The sequence below is a fragment of the Amphiprion ocellaris genome, chromosome 11 (assembly GCF_022539595.1).
Source record: "Amphiprion ocellaris isolate individual 3 ecotype Okinawa chromosome 11, ASM2253959v1, whole genome shotgun sequence".
In the NCBI taxonomy this organism is placed as follows: Eukaryota; Metazoa; Chordata; class Actinopteri; family Pomacentridae; genus Amphiprion; species Amphiprion ocellaris.
The window spans coordinates 8471058-8491397 of record NC_072776.1 but is presented as its reverse complement, the minus strand read 5'-3'; the positions used below and the strand labels follow the sequence as shown (position 1 = coordinate 8491397).

Here is a 20340-nt window from a genome sequence, read left to right as displayed (position 1 = left end):
TCTGACCTTCCCTGAAAATTTCATCCAAATCCGTTTTTGAGTAATGTTGTGCACGGATAGACAGACAGATTCACGTACGCTGATCGTCACATAACTCCGCTGCATTCTTTGGCAGAGGAATAATTGTTATAATACAGCTGAATAGATGTGTGCAGTGGAGGAGGAGAGCTAGCACCTCTTAATAAGTAAGCAACATATCTCACGTCATCATTAAAGCGGGCCTCCTCCTCTCTGAACATGTATTATACATTCATTCACCACTTAGGCACTCTCTCCGCTAAAAGACGGTTTTCAAATTAACAAAGATGTTCAAAACTGTATAACCTCCACCCATATTTTTCCCTTTAAAACACAGAGAAGTCTAAAAATTGCGCCAACACGCCCGTCGCTCCCTCCATCAGCTCATGATTTCCCATGAAATATTGAAGTACGTAACAGCAGAAGCACAAAAGACGTCTCTCATTCTGTCACAACTGGAGCAGAAGAAGAAGGGAGGCGAGTCGAACAGGAGGCGAGAACAACTGGGAGGAAACAGAGAGATGCAAAGGAGGCGAGCAGCGTTTAAAAGTTTACACTTTTATTAATGGTTTGCCTGGCGGATTGAATCGTGAGCCTCCTCTTCCACTCGAATTAGGCGCGCTATTCATTTATATGCTAATGAACCGAGGACGACGGTGGTTCAAGCCCAGTATCAACAGACACCATTATGATATTCCAAGCAAACATTTGTCAGCTTACTGTGTTGTCAGCACCGTGATAATGAAGCCAATGAAACCTACGACTGCTAAGCCTCGTCTCAGCTGCTCCCTCAAAACGCCTTCAATTACAACTTCACGAAAACCCAGTCACTCTCTAAAATGTCTCTCTCTACCAATTACCAGCGAATCTATCATCTCAGTAATTACATTGATTTGAGGCCAGCATGGGATATTGGTTTACTCGCTCACATGTAGCAGATACCGAGGCACCACATGGCTGCCTTCAAGCACTGTGAGCACAAACTCCCTTTTTGTTTTTTTTTTCTAAAGGAAACTGGCCTTTGGCATTTTTTTTTTGTGATATAATGGCTTATAAATAAAGTGACAGATACAGTATAAAGTGTACCCAGTTTACCCTGTCAAATGTGCAGTCACGGAACAGTGGTCACATGACTTTAAGGGAATACTTTTGGGAAATGTGCTTATTTGCTTTCTCACTGACATTTAGATGAGAAGATCAATACCGCTCTAGTGTGTCTTTGTCCGTAAATTTTTACTGGTTCAGTCTCATTATGATACTGGGATACCAGAAAATGGTACAATCTGTCCCTCGCACATGCACTTTTTTTGTAACCTTTGAACAAAAAGCTGGCTGTTTCCAGTCATCATGCTAAGCTAAACTAAGAGCTGAAGTGTTTTTTTGTCTTTTTGATGTTTTCTCTTTAAATATTTTTTTTTTGCCAGCTGAAAAGCCAGACGCTTCCCAACAAACGCCCAGCTCGGAGTGCTGTGTTTTTCCAGTTCAGATGCTTCACTTATATTACAGCATTTCTGCGAAAGTAATATATTCAATTAATCTCCAACCATTTGAATGTAAACTGAGTATCTTTAGTTGTGGACAAAACCAGACATTCAAGAACATCAGCTTCAGCTTTGCACGAACCTGATGGACATTTTTCACTATTTTTGGACATTATATTGCCTAAACATCTGAACCATTAATCGTGAAAATAATCAACAGATTCACTGACATGTTGCCTAGCGTTGCAGATAATTTGCGCAACCAAGAGTTACAAAGTGAAAATGTTGGCACCGAGTAGAGGATTTGCTCTGGATACGAGTGAAGACTTGTCCAGATCTTGTTGAACATCATAGTTTGAGTTCAAGAGCTTAGGTTGGTCAGTGTGGTATTTGTCCCGCCCCTCTTTCACTGTGATTGGACAAGCTGGGTAAAAAGTGTATGCGTTTTACCAAAAGCTGAACATATTTCAATTTCTGCCAACCAATCAAAGCAGAGAACCAAGCATCGCACCACTTAGTGCAGAATAGACTCTCAGCACTGGAGATGCAATGATCAATCGATTAGTTCTCAAAAATAATCTCCAACTATTTGGGTTGCTTATTCTTCAGTTTGGGACTGTTTTTAGAACAAAAAACGCAAAAATTCTCTGATTCCACCTTACTTAAATTTGAATATTTTCTGGATTCTTTCTTTCTCTGTGACAGTAAATTGAATATCTTTAGTTGTGGACAAAACAAGATATTCAAGAACATCAGCTTCAGCTTTGCAAAACCCTGATGGACATTATTCACTATTTTCAGAAATTATATTGCCTAAACAACTGATCCATTAATCGCGAAAATAATCAACAGATTCGCTGACACTGAAAATAATTGTTAGTTGCAGCCAGTACCTTGTGTTGCCGTTGGTGTTCTAAGTTTAGTGTAAATAAGTGAAAACATATGGTTGCCTCAGGACATGCGCACTAACTGTTTGTTGGGTGCAACTTTATAATGAGAGTACACACATGAGAGCCTTCTTACTGCAAGGAAACAAGTGGGTGCAATTTCCAAAATGTCAAACTATTCCTTTAAGTGCATTTAAGGACTAATAGGCCTTTTATCATAGCAGACATTTTGGCTTGTTATAGCAGGGAAAGCACAGGTGTTACTGCACTTAGGTGAGCTACTTCCAGGTTCCTGCTACTGTGCATGCTACATCAGTATGTGTCATGGGACACACGAGGCGCTGTCGATAACCAAATTAGTTTCACACGTGCCTTTGCTTTGCTGCTACGACATTCATAATGTTGGCTGTGGAAACGACCTATATGATGGAGAGTGTTTGCAGACTGCCACAGCTATGAAAAGTTACATGAATTTAAACATGTAATGCACATTTTGTTGCTAATTTTTGCGTACACTTGGTTAAAGCTAATACCGACTAATATAACAGTCCTGCAATTAACCCTGTATGAACCTTCATGAGGGCTGGAAAGTTGCAATTTTGCAGAAAAAAATATCTTTTTTGGATGGTATATTGTTTTTCTGAGAGGTATTTCTGTTATTTTTTCCATATAGTAAACTATTTGCATCTTTTGGTCATTTATCTTTAAAAAAGGAAGCTGAGTTGTAAAAAGAATTATAAAAATATTACAAGACACAGCAGAGTAAACAACATAATCTTAAAAGATAACATCTCTCCAAGAGGGGAGGATATTAAAGGTTTGAGAACTTGGTTGTAAATAGTGTTTTAAATCCCCCTAATATGAAAGGCATTGCACAAATACAACATGCAGCGGTGGGCATTAGCAGAACACTATATGGTAACTGCATTGCAGCAGATATTAAGACATAGCGCACCTCGCTCTGCAGGATCATAACAGCATGGTTGAAGTGGTGGTGCTCCAGTGTAGCAGAGGTCCCATAAAGAAGAGCGAGAGCTGAGCCCGTCCTGCCGTGCACACACACACACACACACACACACACACACGCACACAGATCAAAAAAAGAAAGATAATACAATCAGGATTCAACACGTGCTGAGAAACAAAGTCTGCTCTCCAGTGTGTTGCGATTCCCTCAGCAGTTCGCCCTAAACGCTGTTGCTGCCTTATGGCTCAATAATAAAAGACACTTGAGAGTCATAACCTAAACTGTGGCTGAAACCGAATGGTTTAACATTGAGTATGATCATAATTTAATGCAAAAAAAAAACTTAATAAAGTTGTGTGTATTGTACTAAAGGCAGGTCAGGGTTCTATATTTTTGTATATTTCATAAAATATTTTAAGTTTATCTGTTATTTCCACAGTAAAATGAACTCACATGGCAGTTTTAGTGTGCCGACTTTTAGAAATGTTCATTTTTAGCTTGTATTTTAAATGGTTTCCATTATAACTTTAATATTACAATGAAGAAAGTATCAGGACTAGTATTTACTAGGTGGATGTGAAATGCAACATGGACCCTGAGGTGATGACTTCTAGCTTTAGAAGGGCTTTGAGATTGTGCACACAATGCAGCAGCGTAGGATTTGTTACCGTTTCCATGCAAAGCCTCACAATATTTAGACAATAAATCAATAGTGCTGATTGTCTAACTCAGTCACATGGCCTCGGTCCATCTAAATAAGTGTTTCTGCTTACTGAAGACCAGACAAACCAGGAGCAAACTAACTAAAACAATCAAGACGCAAAGAAGTCTGTGGCTCCACCTGTCAACTGATATCTTTGGGTCACAGGCAGTCCACAAAAATGAATACAATTCATTTATTTAAGCTCATGTTTACTTTCCAATTTAATAGGGTGGACTATTTACAGAAAGCTGTATAACTCTTATGTTAGGGGACTGAACACTCAAAAGGAAAATCCTAAAGTTTAACCTTTAAACTCAAATTTGAAACCTAATGTGCCAAACCAACTAAAAATGTGTTTCTGTGCTAATACTTACTTTACTGCAGTGTTTATTGTAGCTTAGTGATTTTATGGTATGACAGAATCTATGAAATAATAATAATATTTATTTAAACTAATGGGTTTATTGAGAAAATGTGCCTTTTTGTCTACAAGAGCTTCATGATCTCCTTTTTGTCACCCTGAAATAAACCAATTGAGCGCAGGCCAAAGTAAGAGTCATTCAAATTTCCAGACCATTAAGTCCAAAATAACGAACATCACCTTTACTGAAAGTATTTCAAACAGTGACTGAACTTGCAGTTCTTGCATTTCAAGCACCAAACTTCTGCAACTGGGTCAACATATAATTGCAGGACTTTTTGTAACATAGTTGACAGGTATCATAGTTGACATTTTTGCTGTTTTCAGGCCTAAAAATCAACAAATAACTAACTATAACCAAACACCACATGGCATTTTTACAGAAAGATTCTTCTAAATATTATATGTACAACTGAGTAAAATTGAAATTGAAAGTTATTTATAAAGATATTGTAGTAAACCTGTTGACATGCCATAAATCCACACTTGACTCACACACTACTTTATATTAAATAACTCATGACAGTCTTTTCTTCAGGAGGAAATGACATCATGTGCAGCAGGTCATGTGATCTGGAATTAACATACTTCCTTGAGAGGTGTTTATGTAATGGGTAACTTGGTTGAAAGTGATTTCTCTGACACAGATACAATTAGTTATATTCCACATAAAATTTGATATATTGCCAAAAAAAAAATGTCTGTCATGATTATCTCAACTTAATAAAAAGAACACAATCAAAACAATTTTTGAATAAGCTCATTTTATTATTGTTTAGCTAATTAGAAGGTGGTTGTTATTAAATTTGGATGGTTATTTAGTTGACATTTTAGTCATTTTTTATTAATAAGTGATTGTTTCCATAATACATAATTATTGAATTTGTAAAGACATGATCGGAAAAAACATAAAAACATTTTTTTTTACTTTAATAAAAATGTATGCAATATATATCCCATGGACTTCAAAAGTCCCTCTATATATTGACCCAACTGCATCATGTTGTACTTAGTAGTCAACAAAAACTGTTGAAAGATTGCAACTAAAAACACAAAAACCTAAGTATCATATTTCCCTAATCAGCATGTTTTTCTAGTTAAGTTTTTTTTTTAATTCAGCTCATGAATTTCCTGAGTTTCCATCTTCATTGCAGATCAATTTTACTATCAAAGCCTTGTTGAGTGCAGAAGAACATTGCCTTCAGGTGATTTAATAGTAACTTTACCCAGTGAACTAAATGCGCTCCGAGTCAGCAGTGTTTATAGTCTCTTCGTTAAGGAGACTCTTATGTAAGCCTTAAACAACTTCCCACTTGACTCTTGCTGATCTGGGCTGGACCGCTGCAGACTGCTGCAGATGGGAAAAACACACTATAAACAGTGTGTAGGAGGCAGCGCGGTGATGTGTGCGTGTTTGGCAGCGGCAGAAGGAGAAAGCGGGAACACTTACTTTGCCTGAAAAGCGTTGTTGGTGCCCCTGTGGTCCAAGTCGTGGCACACACAGCCTACAATAAGCGCTAAGATCTCCACCTCTGTCAGAGTCTCCTGGAAACCCGCCGTCTGATTGGCACAGAGGAGAGGAGGAAGCAAATGAGAAAACACACAAACACATCATATGAACATCAGCGCTGCGGCTCTTATTATTCTGTGAAGCTGCAAGGAGTACATTGAATAAAAATGGAAAAACACTCCAACAGCAGCAGCAGCAGCAGCATCCTAAAAAAAAAAACTGTATCTTCCTGAAATGCCAGTGGGACCGCCGGAACACAGCCACGCAGCGAGATTTATGGCTTGGATGAATGGGTTCTGGAGGCCATGTGCTGAGTGAGTCACTATGGGTCATTGTGGGGATAGCAGCGAAGCTAGCAGGGCCCTCAGCCCACTCATTAAAACACATGGCAGAAGAGTGGAGGGGCCCAGAACAGCTTACACACTACTATTTCATTTCCCTCTGCCAATTATCAATTCAGATGGGACACCACGCATTAATGCTGCGCTTGATTAAATGAACTACACTGTGGTGTTTGTATAAGAGCCTGTGCGCCTGTCAGTGTGTAAATGTGTGTGAGAGTGTGTTGCCCCAAGGATCTGATAAAGTAAAGGCCTGCTGGAACCGCATGAAGCCACTCTCTTGGGAGGGTCTCTATACAAACAAACATCTCTGCACAGAACTGCTTGTTTGTACAGTTCGGAACACAACGAGTCGCAGTTTACATCTCAGCGATTTCAACATAGGTGAAAGTGAAATGTTGTATCTAACTAAAATAACGACAAAATGTTAATAAACTGAAGACCACTGGCTCATTCATCATATTCATGCAGGTGTAGAGCGAAGCTGTTGCAACCTGAGATCACCTCTCACTTTTACTCTGTTAATGGTTAAAAGCAAAGGAACTGGTTCTGCTGGTTGTTAATAATGATGCATCAGTGCATAAGCTGCAAAAAGGTTTCCTTACAGCTTCGCTTTTTGTTACTGTTTAATGTGACAAGAGGCCTCTAAGTAGATGCTGCTGTTTTGAACATAGTCAAAGGGGTTTGGAAGCACCAGTTTAATCCACAGCGATGTGTTTTTTGTGCAATATTTCCAAAGTGCAGTGAACTAGAAATAAGGTAAAAGTGTTTCTATATTGTACTAATGCACAGTACTTGTGTAAAGCACTCAGCTCCAGCAGTTCTAACCTCCTCCTCATGTGCTCGGCTTTTTGTTTTGTTCGTTTAACCCTCTAAACCCCAAAACTCACTAGCAGGTTTGACAGGCAGGTTATCTTTTTAAAAAAATCAGCAAAAGTACACCATTTATCAGAGCCAGACACTGTAAAAATAGAAAGAATGAGAAGATTTTCAACTTGCCTTGAACTGATCACATGTAAAGTGCAGTTCCACCTGGACAGTGGTGGAAATCTAAACTTAAAATTGTAATGTTTCATTAAAATCAAATTATTCGACATGTGTTGTTTGAAAATGAACCAATAATAAAACATTTGCAGTAACCAGGTTCTGTAAAAAACAAAAATCTTGTGATCCTTGGCACAACCGTGAAGCCATAAATGACTCAGCTGTAAAAAACAGTCACATGACAAATGTTTAGGGAATTTTTGGTTCAACTAGGCTGAACTGTAGGTTATGTTTACACCAAGCAGATAGAAGACAAGTATGGAACAAGTTAAAAATATAACAAGCTATTATATACTATGTTTTGAGTGAGTTTTTTTCAACTTTTGTAGAATAAATCAGAAATAATAAGTTTTGCTGGGGTTTTTTGTTGTTGTGTTTGCAGAAAATATATTTTTTAGTTCTTTCTACCTGTAACCATGGTTATGTAAGACTTTATGGGTCAACATATAATTGCGGGACTTTTTGTAACATAGTTGACATTTTTGCTGTTTTCTGGCCTAAAATCAACATGACCACCTATAACCAAACACCACATGGCATTTTTACAGAATGATTCTCCTAAAATATTAAATATACAACTGAGTAAAATTGAAATGGAAAGTTTTTTTAAAAGATATTGTGGTAAACCTGTTGACATGCGATAAATCTATTCTTGACTCACACACTACTTTATATTAAATAATTCAGAAAGCCTTGGAGTCTTGCCAGTCTTTTCTTTAGGAGGAAATGACATCATGTGGAGCAGGTCATGTGATCTGGAATTAACACACTTCCTTGAGAGGTGTTTTTGTAATGGGGAACTTAGTTGAAAGTGATTTCTTGGACACAGATACAATTTGTTGTTTTCCATATAAAATTTGACATATTTCCAAAAAAGAAATATCTGTCATGATTATCTCAACTTAATAAAAAGAACACAATCATAACATCTTTGAATAAGCTTATTTTATTATTGTTTAGCTAATTAGAAGGTGGTTGTTTTTAAATTGGGACGGTTATTTAGTTGACATTTTAGTGATATCCAGTCATTTTTTATTAATAATTGATTGTTTCCATAATAAATAATTATGGAATTTGTAAAGACATGATCAAAATGAACACTAAAAACCTTAGTTTGGTTTACTTTTCATAAAAATGTATGCAAGATATATCCCATGGACTTAAAAAGTCCCTCAATTATATATCAACCCTCATATTACAATAAAAACATGACAGGAGAAAAAAACTGCTTGGGGTTCATAGAGTTAACTAAACTCTAATGTCTATGAACTGTGTGTGTTGATTTAGAGAGAAGAATCAGTTTTGCTGCTTACACCAAAGGAGAGCTTTCTCAAAGAAAGCTTTTTCTGACAACTAACAGTATGAACATGTGTTGTTAAATGATCAGTGCCTTAACCGAGCATGTTGACAACTGATCCACTGATTTACAGTCATCTTGATGTTTACCGTTAGCATGGCAAACATGCACTGGCAGACGTTGAACGCGTGTCTCCAGTTGTGATAGAGAACCATTCTGTAGTTTTTCCTGACAGTCAGCAGCCATCTGCACAGTGTCTGGAGGGGAAGACAGGCAGAGCGACGAGCACATGGGTCAGCAGTCGTCGTGAGCAAACTCAATCAAGTATACAAAAGCAGGGAGGACGCGGAGAGTCAGTGGCCTCACCTCGTAGTCGATCTTAAATTTCTGCACCATTCCCAGCTCCATGAACATTCTCAGGGCGGCCGTGATCATGGCGTCAACATCCAGGGAGAAATCATCAAAGGAGAGCTTATCGATGCCCAGCTCGCAGACCAGGGGAATGTTAGCAGCCTGTTTCATCATGGCGGGAAGAAAAACATAGAGGAGGACTCAGAATATGAGCTCATAGAGCAGAAGAAGATGGAGAGGTCAGGGGACGGCGTGCCTTTTTCAGATGATATATGGAAATATGAAGACATGCTAATTAAGACTCTGAGGCCTCATTTGGAGAGGGTTAAGATTAATGAGGGAGCTTTACTGAAGGATTTCACTGTTGTTTACTTTCTGAGCTCATTGACAAATGTTGTGCAATAGTAATCATCATCAACGCATTTCTTCTTCTTTTTTTTGCATTGTTATACAAACAAAAACAAAAACACAAGATTCCAATTAACCGTGTTCACACTGAGGCATGTCTTCTGTCTTTAATGTGGTCTAATGAGCACAATCTGAGCGGGGTCCTGCCTCTAATCAGCGTTTATAATGTGACCATTTCAAGCTTTCTAACCTGCATCTTGTGCCAGTGAGCCAAAGCCTTCTACCAATGTGTGTTACAGTTTCAGTACAGCCTGTCTCTCCTCTCAGACAGCCACCATGTTTCCTCCTCGCAAACAGTTGCCTGTCAGGTCAGCAGGTATCCCCTTTATCCTAATTCACAGCCCCGGGTTACGAAATGTCAGCCTGGCTTGTTTGTCACTGCACTCCAGTGGAATCCCAGGCAAGTGTACTCAATAAGGCTCCGTATGTGGAGCAGTTACGAAAGAAAGTAAGGGGGGGGGGGGAGAAAAAGGCAGGAGGCAGAGTGCTGGTGCTGGATGAGGGGGCTGAAAGATCACACAAGCACACCAGAGCGGGGATCCTACAATGCAGTAATGGCCACAGGGGAATATCCAACACATGAAAGTGCAGGAAAATAGGTCATATCTATATTTCAGAAATGTCATGCCAATTAAAAATGTAGATATTTTCATTTTTTTTCCATCTTTATAAATAATGCATTGAGAATGATTGCTTATTGATTGGAGTAATCCATTTCAAATGCCACAATTAGTTTATTGTCACGGGGGAATTCTCGGCCCATATTTATGCTTGTGTGCTCCCGCAGTTGTTTGGAGAAACTTCAAAATGAAGTCTAGGAGACGGGCTGCCAATAATGCCTTTCTGTGGTGCCATAGATTTATTTTCTTTCCCATTAAAGTTAATAAGAAATTGTTATTTAATTAGAGAAAAAATATCTTAATTAAAGAGCAAACCGACACCGAGCAAAACAAATGCATCATGAGCTAAGTATTCAGAATTATTCCTGTCTTCCCATCTCTTTCCGAGACGTAATGTTTTCAGTGTTTTCGTTGATATGTCTTAACTGGAGCAGCTATGAAGCATTAAAGCATCACATCTTGGACTGATTTTTTTCATAATTATCTGCAGCACCAGAGCAAACCTGAACATCAAAAATTGCAACCAAGAGTGTGCAAAAACCACAGGAGAGAAAATGTCACATCAAGGACCAAAACCAACAATGCCTTTTCCTATTTTTTACATCCTTATTGATGTGTGAAGTAGGAAAACAAAGCTTCACCATCAGGCTGTTTCTCCCTACTTTAAATTTTAGTCTTTAGAAAAGGGTCACCACCACTTTTTTAAGTTCATGTATTTTCTCAAAAGGCGTCAGACAGGAGCAGATAAAGTATTTTGGGGGACTATTTTTAGCTGTGGCTTTAGTTTTATTGAAAACAATCAAGAAACACACGAAATCATGTTGGGGCTGTTGCTTGGCCACTTCTTACTGACTAGTTCAGCTGTGGTTGGAATTGTTTCAGCTAAACTGAAACCACACCTGATTGTTGTGTTCAAACAAAATCAGGGTTGACTAAACTGCACTGGCAGTAAGTGTGTCTGATGTTGTACCAGCATGCTCTGGAGCAGAGGAACTATCATTGTTGCTGCTGTTGTTTTCCATAGTGTTGTACCATCAATCAATACCTGTGACTGATTTCACTGCAACTGGTTCTATGTACACAATAATGGAGACTGTCATCAATTATTGTGATCTGATGACTCCATTCACTTGCAACATTAATAGTGAATTTAGTTTTTCAGATCTGAAAACTTTGCCTTGACAGACTTGCACTTGTTATAGTTGATTGAGGAATGTTGTTGTAAATATTTCAGTCACATAATATCATAGCATATTTGCCGTCAAATATGTCAGTATTATGCAACCGCAAAACTGGAATGGGCAGGATTCCTAGCAAACTAACTTCTGGCAGTGCATTAATTAACAACTCTTGCATAGATCAGAGATAAATCTGTTTTTTAAGTTAGTTTTCTTTAATTAGTAATTTCTTTAACTAAATAACGTTACATTTCTTAAAACGTTGCTGTAAAAAAAATACAAATGGTAAATCATAATATACGTAAACTAGAAAAGCACTCAGAGAGCGCAGTACTCCGCCAAGGTTGTTCAGTCGTTGTATCATTTCCGACGGCTGAAATCTTTAAAAATTTGTGGCAGAAATCACGGTACCATAGAATGTGACCATTTAATATAGATGTACCAGCAAACAAAATGACCCTGGTTGAGCACAGGTGTGTGTTATGCATGTTTACGTTATGTACAGATACCGAATCGTGTGGCTTAAATATGCAGCGGGCGGCTGGAATTGATGGGACTCGGAAACACCCCCACAATTTAATCAACTGTTCCTTGTATCATTTCCGATGGATAAGTCCCCAACGGTTGATTTTTAGTAGAATCGCAATCATGAGATCGTCAGCAGGCAGCTGACGTAGTGTTCATTTGTTGTCATAGTTACAGTGACGCTGTGCTGCTATCTGGCAATGATACAGAAATCTGTAACAAATTCGTGGATCCAGACTATAAGCCACATCACTGCCAAAATCTAATCACTTGGTTCTTGTGTCATTTCTGACCTTCCCTGAAAATTTCATCCAAATCTGTTGGTCCGTTTTTGAGTCATGTTGCAAACAGACAGACAAACAGACCAACGCTGATTGTCACATAACTCTGCTGAGGCTCTGCCTCCTTGCCGGAGTAAAAAAGATTAGAATAAAGTGATATGTGCTATGAATCTGTCATTATGCTCAACTCTATGATTTTTTGCCTTAGCTTAACCAGGTTGGCAACAAGTTTAAATTAAACCACAAAAACAGCTGCCTCAATGAGAATTTGAATGATATTTAAAAGATAGAGGAGCCAGGCACATTTTAAACAGTAGCTGGAGAGAATACAACATTAGACTTTAAACTTCTGGACCCCAAAGCCCACCAGCATGTCTGATGGACATGTTATCTTTAAAAAAAAAAAAATCTCTCCAACAGCCAATGAAATAATCATGTGTGCCGTGTTGTTCCATCTGAAGCAGTAAACAAGTCTGAGCTTAAAATCAGAATGTTTCATGAAAATCACTTTGTTCTCCATGTGTTCTTAAAAATTTGCAAAACTCAAAAATATCTGTTCGTCAGCATAACTGTGAATCCATTAGTGAATCCACTGTCACTAAAAGTCATTGAACAAACATTCAGGGACTTTCCAGCTGAGCTGCAGGAGACAAGTATAGAAACAAATTAAAAATGTGAGTAGTAAAATCTTTATATTATGTAGCACTGATTTTTTTTCTGTTACTAAAACTGATGTGCACTTAGAAAACTTTTTTACATGTTGATTCCAGCTTTTTTCTTTATTATTTGAAAGCATTTTTGTAAAATACATATTTCAACTTTCTTTTTTTATGTTTTTGTATTATTTATGGCAGCTAAAGACATTTTTAAGTTCTCTCTAATTCTAGTCATGGGTGTGGTGTTTACATAGAGGTGCAGGACTTAATATTGCAGTGAGAAGAAATGTGACAAAACCAAAAAAAACATCCAGAAACTGCTGAGAGCTCAGAGGGTTGTAATCGTCGCAGGTTTAAATCCGTCCTTAACACTGATCCACAGCTAATTTACAGAACATTACACTTTAACAAAACATGCTATATGTACTTTTCCGGTATAATTAGCATATTTTTCATATGATTTCTTCCTTCGAAAACTATTGCAAAAAGATTTTACATTGCGTATTGTTGGCTTCCAAGTTTGCTAGCTTGCAGTTGTTTTTTCTTGCCTTTGTTTGGGAACTGCTATGTTTGTTGGCATGTTAGCGCCACAACTATCAACCATATGTATAAACAAATACTGCACATAGTACTTTAAAATATATTTGGTCCTCTAGCGACTACTTCTAGCAGCAGGACTGGGTCAAAATAAACTACAGTGGGGATGTGGGTCATGTGTTTTTGGACAATAATCTAGGTTTATGGCACAAAGTAAAAAGCTATATTAGGTTTTTGCTGCACAAGCAATACTTGCTTGCAGAATAAATTCATTGTTGGTTTTGACCTTGTCGTGGCATTTGTTCAGAATAAGAAAAACACAAGATTTTGTCCTATAAATGCTACAGTTACAGGATAAAGCCTTCATAACTAGCAATGTCTTGACTTTATCATCCATCTTGAGCTCAGAGTTCCAAAAACTGAAATCTTCCACGACTAATAACCAAAGAAATGTGGTTTACTGAGTCAAATGTAATGATGACAACAGTGGGTTACCTTGAATTTGTCGACTTCAGTCTTGGAGCAGGTGGCATGGTAAGAAAGAACCTGTGAAAATAATGACACAGTGTCACTCAGTGTATTTTTCAAGTCATTAAAAATAACCAGTAGGACTCTCAGAGTAGCTGTGGGTGAAAATACTGCACGTTGGTATCAGTGCATTTTAGTGTATCTTCCAGATGAGGAAGTTAACACTCGCCTCTGGAACAGTCTACAAGAGCAGCGATGTCAGCCCCGATTCCATCGCCGTGTTCCCCTCATTCCCTCAGAGAAATACCTTCCACAGACCTGCAGTTGCTTATTTGATCATAAACACTCATGTTTATTCAGCGCTGCCAGCAGCAGTGCATCTACATATTAGTTCATTCTGTGTCTCCTATTTAAAAGCTCGATCTGTCTCTATCTGTCCTCCTCTTCTCCCATCCTGAAACAGTAAAGCTAACTACTATAATTCACCTGAAAGCTCCCTATTGTAATCTAAGGACGCACTGTAAAGGCTGACTAGTGCTGAATGGCTACATACTGCAGGGAAGATGAGGGATTGCTTTTCACTGCCTCTCATTAATTTTCAATAAAACCTTTGTGAGAAGGTTATCTACAAAGAGACATCAGCACTTTTTGCATGCGTACATTCTTGTGGAAATATGAGACTAAAAAAAGGAGCCAACTACAAAAAAGACCCCCGAGAGAGAATAAGCGGGAAGAGGCTTTCTATTTTCCATGTAGCAGCTGTTGTTCCCCATGACTTCTGGGTAAATGTGTCACCCCTGAGCATATGTTGACTAGAAGGGAAAGTAAAGATGAGATTATAGCGAATGGAGCAGAGGAATAAATAGGATAGGATGGCACACACTAGTTAAAGTCATCTGAGGGAGCGCATAAAGCTAATGTAAACACAATGAGCACGCAGGCATGACAAACAGCAGCAGGAGCAGCAAGAAATCAACTCAAGTCAACAAGCAGTTTGCACAGCGATGTTTTCGCAGATATAAGCAGACGTTGTTCGGAACGCGGAAGAAATTGCATATTTTCATTTTCAAAGTGTGATGTGAGGCAGGAAATCAAATGAGATGTTCTTACATCCAAAGCCACAGACTGCTTGGCCCAAGACTTCTTCACCTGGTCGTACATGATGGTGTTGTTGATGCCCAGTCCACAAAAAATCACAAACGCCTAAGAAAAGGATCAGAAATACTCAACTCCAGCAGAATACTAGCAAGATACTTTACACAGAAATGATACAGAAGCAGGTGTAATACCTCAAAGAGACGCTGGTCTGCATCATCGAACGGTTTCCCATCGAGTCTGTTCAGCACCTGGGCGACACCTGCAACACAAAATCTGTTTATCCACACAATTGAAACACAGCTATAAGCCTTTAAGCTTGATATTAACACACTCTAATGTCAGAATAGACATTAGAGTGTGTTCAAAAAATTCTACAAATCTGTTGCAAATAGCATATTCATTGAAAGCGTCACTGGAAAAAAATGCCCCTCTCAAAACAAGAAAAAAAAACTAATTTCAAGGAACTTTTACCTTGAAATAAGTGAAAAAATCTGCCAATAGAACAAGTGAAAAATGGCTTGGTGAGATTTCTTGAAATAAGATATGATATTAGGAATATTGAGATCTTAAAATTAGCTGGGAAAACTTATTTTAAGCTCTATTTTACCAGGATTGTCAAGCTTAGGTGTCTTAAAATAAGCCAGACATGCTTAAAAAAAAAAGTAGTTTTTCACTCAAAAATAGAGTTTTGCTTTCATGTAACCTCCTAATTTGAGATGTATTAAACTTATTTTGAGTTTTCTCGTAAAATACAACTCAAAACAAGATAATTTCAAGATTGTTTAACTTAACAAGATATTTAAGATGCATTGTCCTAAAACAAGTCCCTCCATCTTGCTGAAATGTCACTTGTTAAGTGAATTTATCTTAAATCAAGTGTGATGAGACATTTTGACTAAAAATAAGACAAATGGACTTGGTAAGATTTTGAGTTTTTGCAGTGCTACATTTATTATAGTGACACATAGCTATACAAAATGACAAAAATGGCATTTAATTAATGTTACCTAAAAAAATCCAGTTATTGTCCTCAATGCTGTGCCGGGACTGAAACCTTCTCATTTGACAGCAGTCTTCCCTGTTTAGATGGATTCTCTCATCATCTAATTAAAAAACGCTTTGGCAATAAAGCATAAACACTTAATTGACAGTGAGCGACTTTTATTGTCACCGAGGAATTATGCTAAAAAGTAATTACACAATACATTAACATATTCATTTATCTATAGGAGGTCACGCAAACCTGCCACGGTGACATTTCAATTGCAACGTATATCTGGAAATGGATTAGTGTCGCAGCGAAGAACAATTTTCATTATGGTGCCGTGAAATTTAAAGCACGGGGGAGATGTTTTTCAAATCTACCATCACTTCTTCTGTAATTAGCTAATTTGTGATGAGCTAATTTGCAGCACAGGTGGCCCCAAGCATGAGCAAAGTAAATGTCTGCTTAGAGCCCCACGGTCACTGGATAATCTTTAAATACAACGCTTTCTAAAGACAGCAACAAACATAATATTGCAATAATGCACAGTCTTTACACAGATGACCCACAGTGTTGTGTGACAGCACAGTGCAGGATATTCACTGGAGGTGGTGTCAAATTCTGCTTCACAAAGCCTTGGGTCAGAGCTGAGCTGCAACCAGCTCAGCACTACGTTAACCTACGAGGAAGTACATCAAACTGAACTCAAAATCCTCTTCAGAGCTGTAATCTCCTCAATCTTTAAGAGGCACTTTACTGATTTTACTCACTGAATCAAAGCCACACATGACTGGCTTAAGACAACAATGTGAACGCTCTGGAGTAGCTGACTCAGAGTCCAGCTCTCGACCTAATTGAAAATTTGCAGCTGAAAAAAAAAAGCCTTTTTCTTATAATATGGATGAAACTTGACAGAGCTGGAGCAGAAAATCCAGACGTACAAAGCTGAAAGAGGTTAACTCTAAATAGTGACTTGGAGTTGGTGAATACTGATGCAAACATGTATTTCATATCTTACTTTTGTAAATGATTTAGATCCTTCCCAAAAAAAAACATTTAAACTACTTTTATTCAGTGTTGCAGCACAATAATCAATAGATAAAAAACATAGAAGAAGAACAGATTCATAAGCTGGAGGTGAGAATGCTGAATCTTGACTCCACAAACTACAAAATCGATCAAATAGAAATGTGTTTTTAAAACTGTGTAGATATAATTGTGCTGTAGTAGTGTGTCTCTGGCCTGAGGGTGTTCACTTAAATCATGTTTTGCTTGTTTGGAAAATACCTCAGATGTGTTAGTTCTCCGATATTTTCAACAATTCAGGCAGAATCAAAAGCAAATCTGATTATCTGGCTTGTATCATTTTTATCACAATGCCCTTATTAACTGAGCGGATGTTCATGAAATTTGACAAATTAATCATCTGACACTTGCAGACCTACTACCTTTTATTGAAGTGAATAATAATGGCAAATGGCTGCATAATGTGCTAATATTTATTTTATTCACACCTGATATTTGACTCTAAACGTCACGCTTATTGTCCTAGTTACAACGGTATTCCTTGTGGCTGCTTTCTGAATGAGCCGGCTGTAACCTCAGCAGATGACACAAAGACATTCATTCTCTTACTGAATGTATCCTTGACTTGAGAATTTCATCTCCTGCTGCTTTGTTTGTATAATAGTTTTTCACTCCAGATCCTCAGGTGCCACCCACACACTGCATTTCTTTCTCCCCTCACTCTTTCTGTTCTTCTTCCTCTCCCCTCCCCGGCAAATGCACTTACACCTACGCAAAGACGCACACGGGTCTTAACCAACCATCTGCAGCAGATATGCTGATCACTTTGCACTCGAATAAAACTAACGGCTTCCTGCGTCAGATCTCAGCGGACCAAGCGGAGCAGCTATCATTGCTCCTCCCAGCAATATCCAGCACCAAAACCAGACGAGAGATCAATGATTTATCAGAGTGTCAGTGTGCTGCTAGCCCGGGGCTGATTCACAAACACAAAGCACACTGCCAGAAGAAGGGAACTCCACCTCCAAGTGTGGACCGGTGGTGCAGCGTAGGATCTAATCGCACACATGCAGTCTCAGCTGAACACACGCTCAAGCTGCCCTGTTATCTGCTTTATGCAGCAAAACGGTGCATGCTGGTGCTATGTGGTGCTCATAATGAAAGCATAACTGCATCATAAACACAACGCGCAGTCAAAAGTATGTGGACACCTCTGTCGTTTGATCTGAGGTTGCTTCAATAGTTTGAGTTAAATCAGTTACTTCCAGCGAAAAGCAGTTAAAATGCCACATCCTTACATGCAAAGTAACATTTTAGATGATCAGTCGCCATGGAGCCCCGAACATAACATTTAGCATTTTTTCAATTAACTATGGTCTAAAATGCAAGATAAAGCTTAATGTCTAACAGCAGCTGATCTCACTTGTGCTCCTGTGCCTGAATAGGAACAAATCTCTACAGCCAGGTTTAGAAATCTTGTAAAAACCCTTTTCAGAAGAGCAGAACCAGCTATAGCAGTTTATTAATATCGGTTTTTAAAGCTGATAATCATCTGAGTCTCATGCGTTCGCATATTTTTAGCTGTATTGTATCTTACTCTTATCTGACACATTTTTATTAGCATATGCAATGTTTAAAAATCTAATTAAAATCAAGTATACATGCACAGATAAGGGAAAAAGGAAGTTCCATGTGTTAACTTACCAATAATTTGGTGGTTGCTGTTCCATATAGGAACACAAAGCACAGAGCGGATATGGAAGTCAGAGAACTGGTCTGCCTATAAAAAGTGGGAGAGCAAATACTGCATGAATTGAGGATCCAGGTGTTAAACAGGACTTTTGCTCATTTTAGACGTTGTTTTATGTAGAGAAAAAAAAAAGATTCCAACTGCATTAAACACTGATGTATTGGAGACTTATTTAAAAATGATGTTTTCATTCTTCAAAGCGAGCCGCTGAGAGAAAGTACCTGTTCCGAAACTCAAGTGTGGTATCAGCACGTGCATTGAAAGGCTCAAAACGGTCTCGTAATAAATTCATCACTGGAGTATTAACTATGTATACATGCCTCACCTCTAATGGAAGAGCAGTGCTACATGGAAATATAGAACAGCAGCAAGCAGCCAGTTGCCGTCTGTGTTCATTTCACTGAGGTCCTGCTGGCAATACACTTGAGTTTTTCTGTCACTGTTACTCAAGGATGACCACTGAAGTGTAAATTAAGTCTTCAAAAAATCACCAAGAGAAGTCAGCACTCGGGGGCAGCAGGGTTTATTTGTCGACAAAAAATCCAGGAGTAATTCCTAGCAGTGGTAACACCCCAAGAAGGAGTGAAGATACTCAGCTGTGCACCGTCTTTTATGCTATGAGCGTTGGTCATTTTTCTACGCCTTTGGGGCGTATAATAGGAGGAGAAAGTTTCCCTTAAAAGTTGTTTTTAAAAAAAAAAAAAAAAAAAAATCCCCCAAATTTGCCAAGAAAATTCTTGCAAATATTTTCAAAAAATTTGTAAAAATCTTCCAAAAAAAATCCTAAAAATATCTAAATTGAATACATATATATCAGTAAAACTTCTAATATTTTCTTTAACAACATTCACAAAAAAATCAGCCAAAATCCAGCGACTGTCGCTGGATTTTGGTTGATTTTTTTGTGAATGTTTTTAAGAAACATTTTTAACATTTCTTTTTTTCCACCAAAAAATGTTCAAAGATTTCCCAAAAATGTTAAAAATGTGGACATCAGAAGTTTCACTGTGAAAATATTTTTCTTCCACATTTTCAAACTTTAAAATGGGTCAATTTTGACCCACAGGACGACATGAGGGTTAAAAGTCAGAATACCTTAAGTACACATCATTCCACATTTCATCTCCTGGAAAGCATATATCTTCACACCAAAGTTATAGGTTGTACTTTATGCAAGGATGGCTGGACAGTTTCTAGGCCTTCTTGTTCTTCACATACACATTCATCATAATCAAAGCCTCAATAGTTATTAGAATATTCAACATTAAGTACTTCACACACTTACACTACTTATCAATAGCATCTGCCAGGATTACATCATCATTTACTTTCAGCACATCGTACTCAAAGAATATTACACTACACCATGTCAAACTTTTACTACTTGTGCTCTGATTCTGTTTGGACCCATGCAGCTTCAGAACCTTCTGGTATGAAGGAGCCTTTCTTTCCCTACAGAGATCAATTAACAGCTGATAAAGTGGAATAATGGAACCACCATGTGATGCTGATAAAAAAAAAGATTTAATGCTAGTTATAAAAAAGCACTAACTCAAGGGCAACCGGGCTTTACTTTAAATCTTAATTCCAAGAGGCTTCATCAGTTCTATCGACTGTCGGCCATTTTCATCCGTGTGAGCTCTTCACACCTGGACAGGTTCATGAAGTCACATGTGAGTCACTAAGGACAGACGCCAATCATGTGAGAGCCCAGTGTCCAATTACTTGAGGTGTAAATTGCGATGAAACCATCGCGAATGTCAACGCAGCAACATAACCTGACAAACA

At 38.2% G+C, this 20340-nt stretch overlaps 1 protein-coding gene across 1 annotated transcript in view; it reads right to left on the bottom strand.

Moving 5' to 3' along the window:
- The window catches only part of pde11a (phosphodiesterase 11a), a 45926-nt gene that overhangs the window by 11780 nt on the left and 13806 nt on the right, over positions 1-20340 (bottom strand). Inside the window, exons 7-14 of the mRNA XM_023284288.3 lie at positions 18507-18582; positions 14983-15050; positions 14804-14896; positions 13721-13771; positions 9036-9182; positions 8819-8926; positions 5928-6037; positions 3342-3432 (exon numbers count right to left, since the gene is read on the bottom strand). Coding sequence (XP_023140056.2) covers positions 3342-3432; positions 5928-6037; positions 8819-8926; positions 9036-9182; positions 13721-13771; positions 14804-14896; positions 14983-15050; positions 18507-18582 — 744 coding nt within the window. The remainder of the gene's footprint in view (positions 1-3341; positions 3433-5927; positions 6038-8818; positions 8927-9035; positions 9183-13720; positions 13772-14803; positions 14897-14982; positions 15051-18506; positions 18583-20340) is intronic.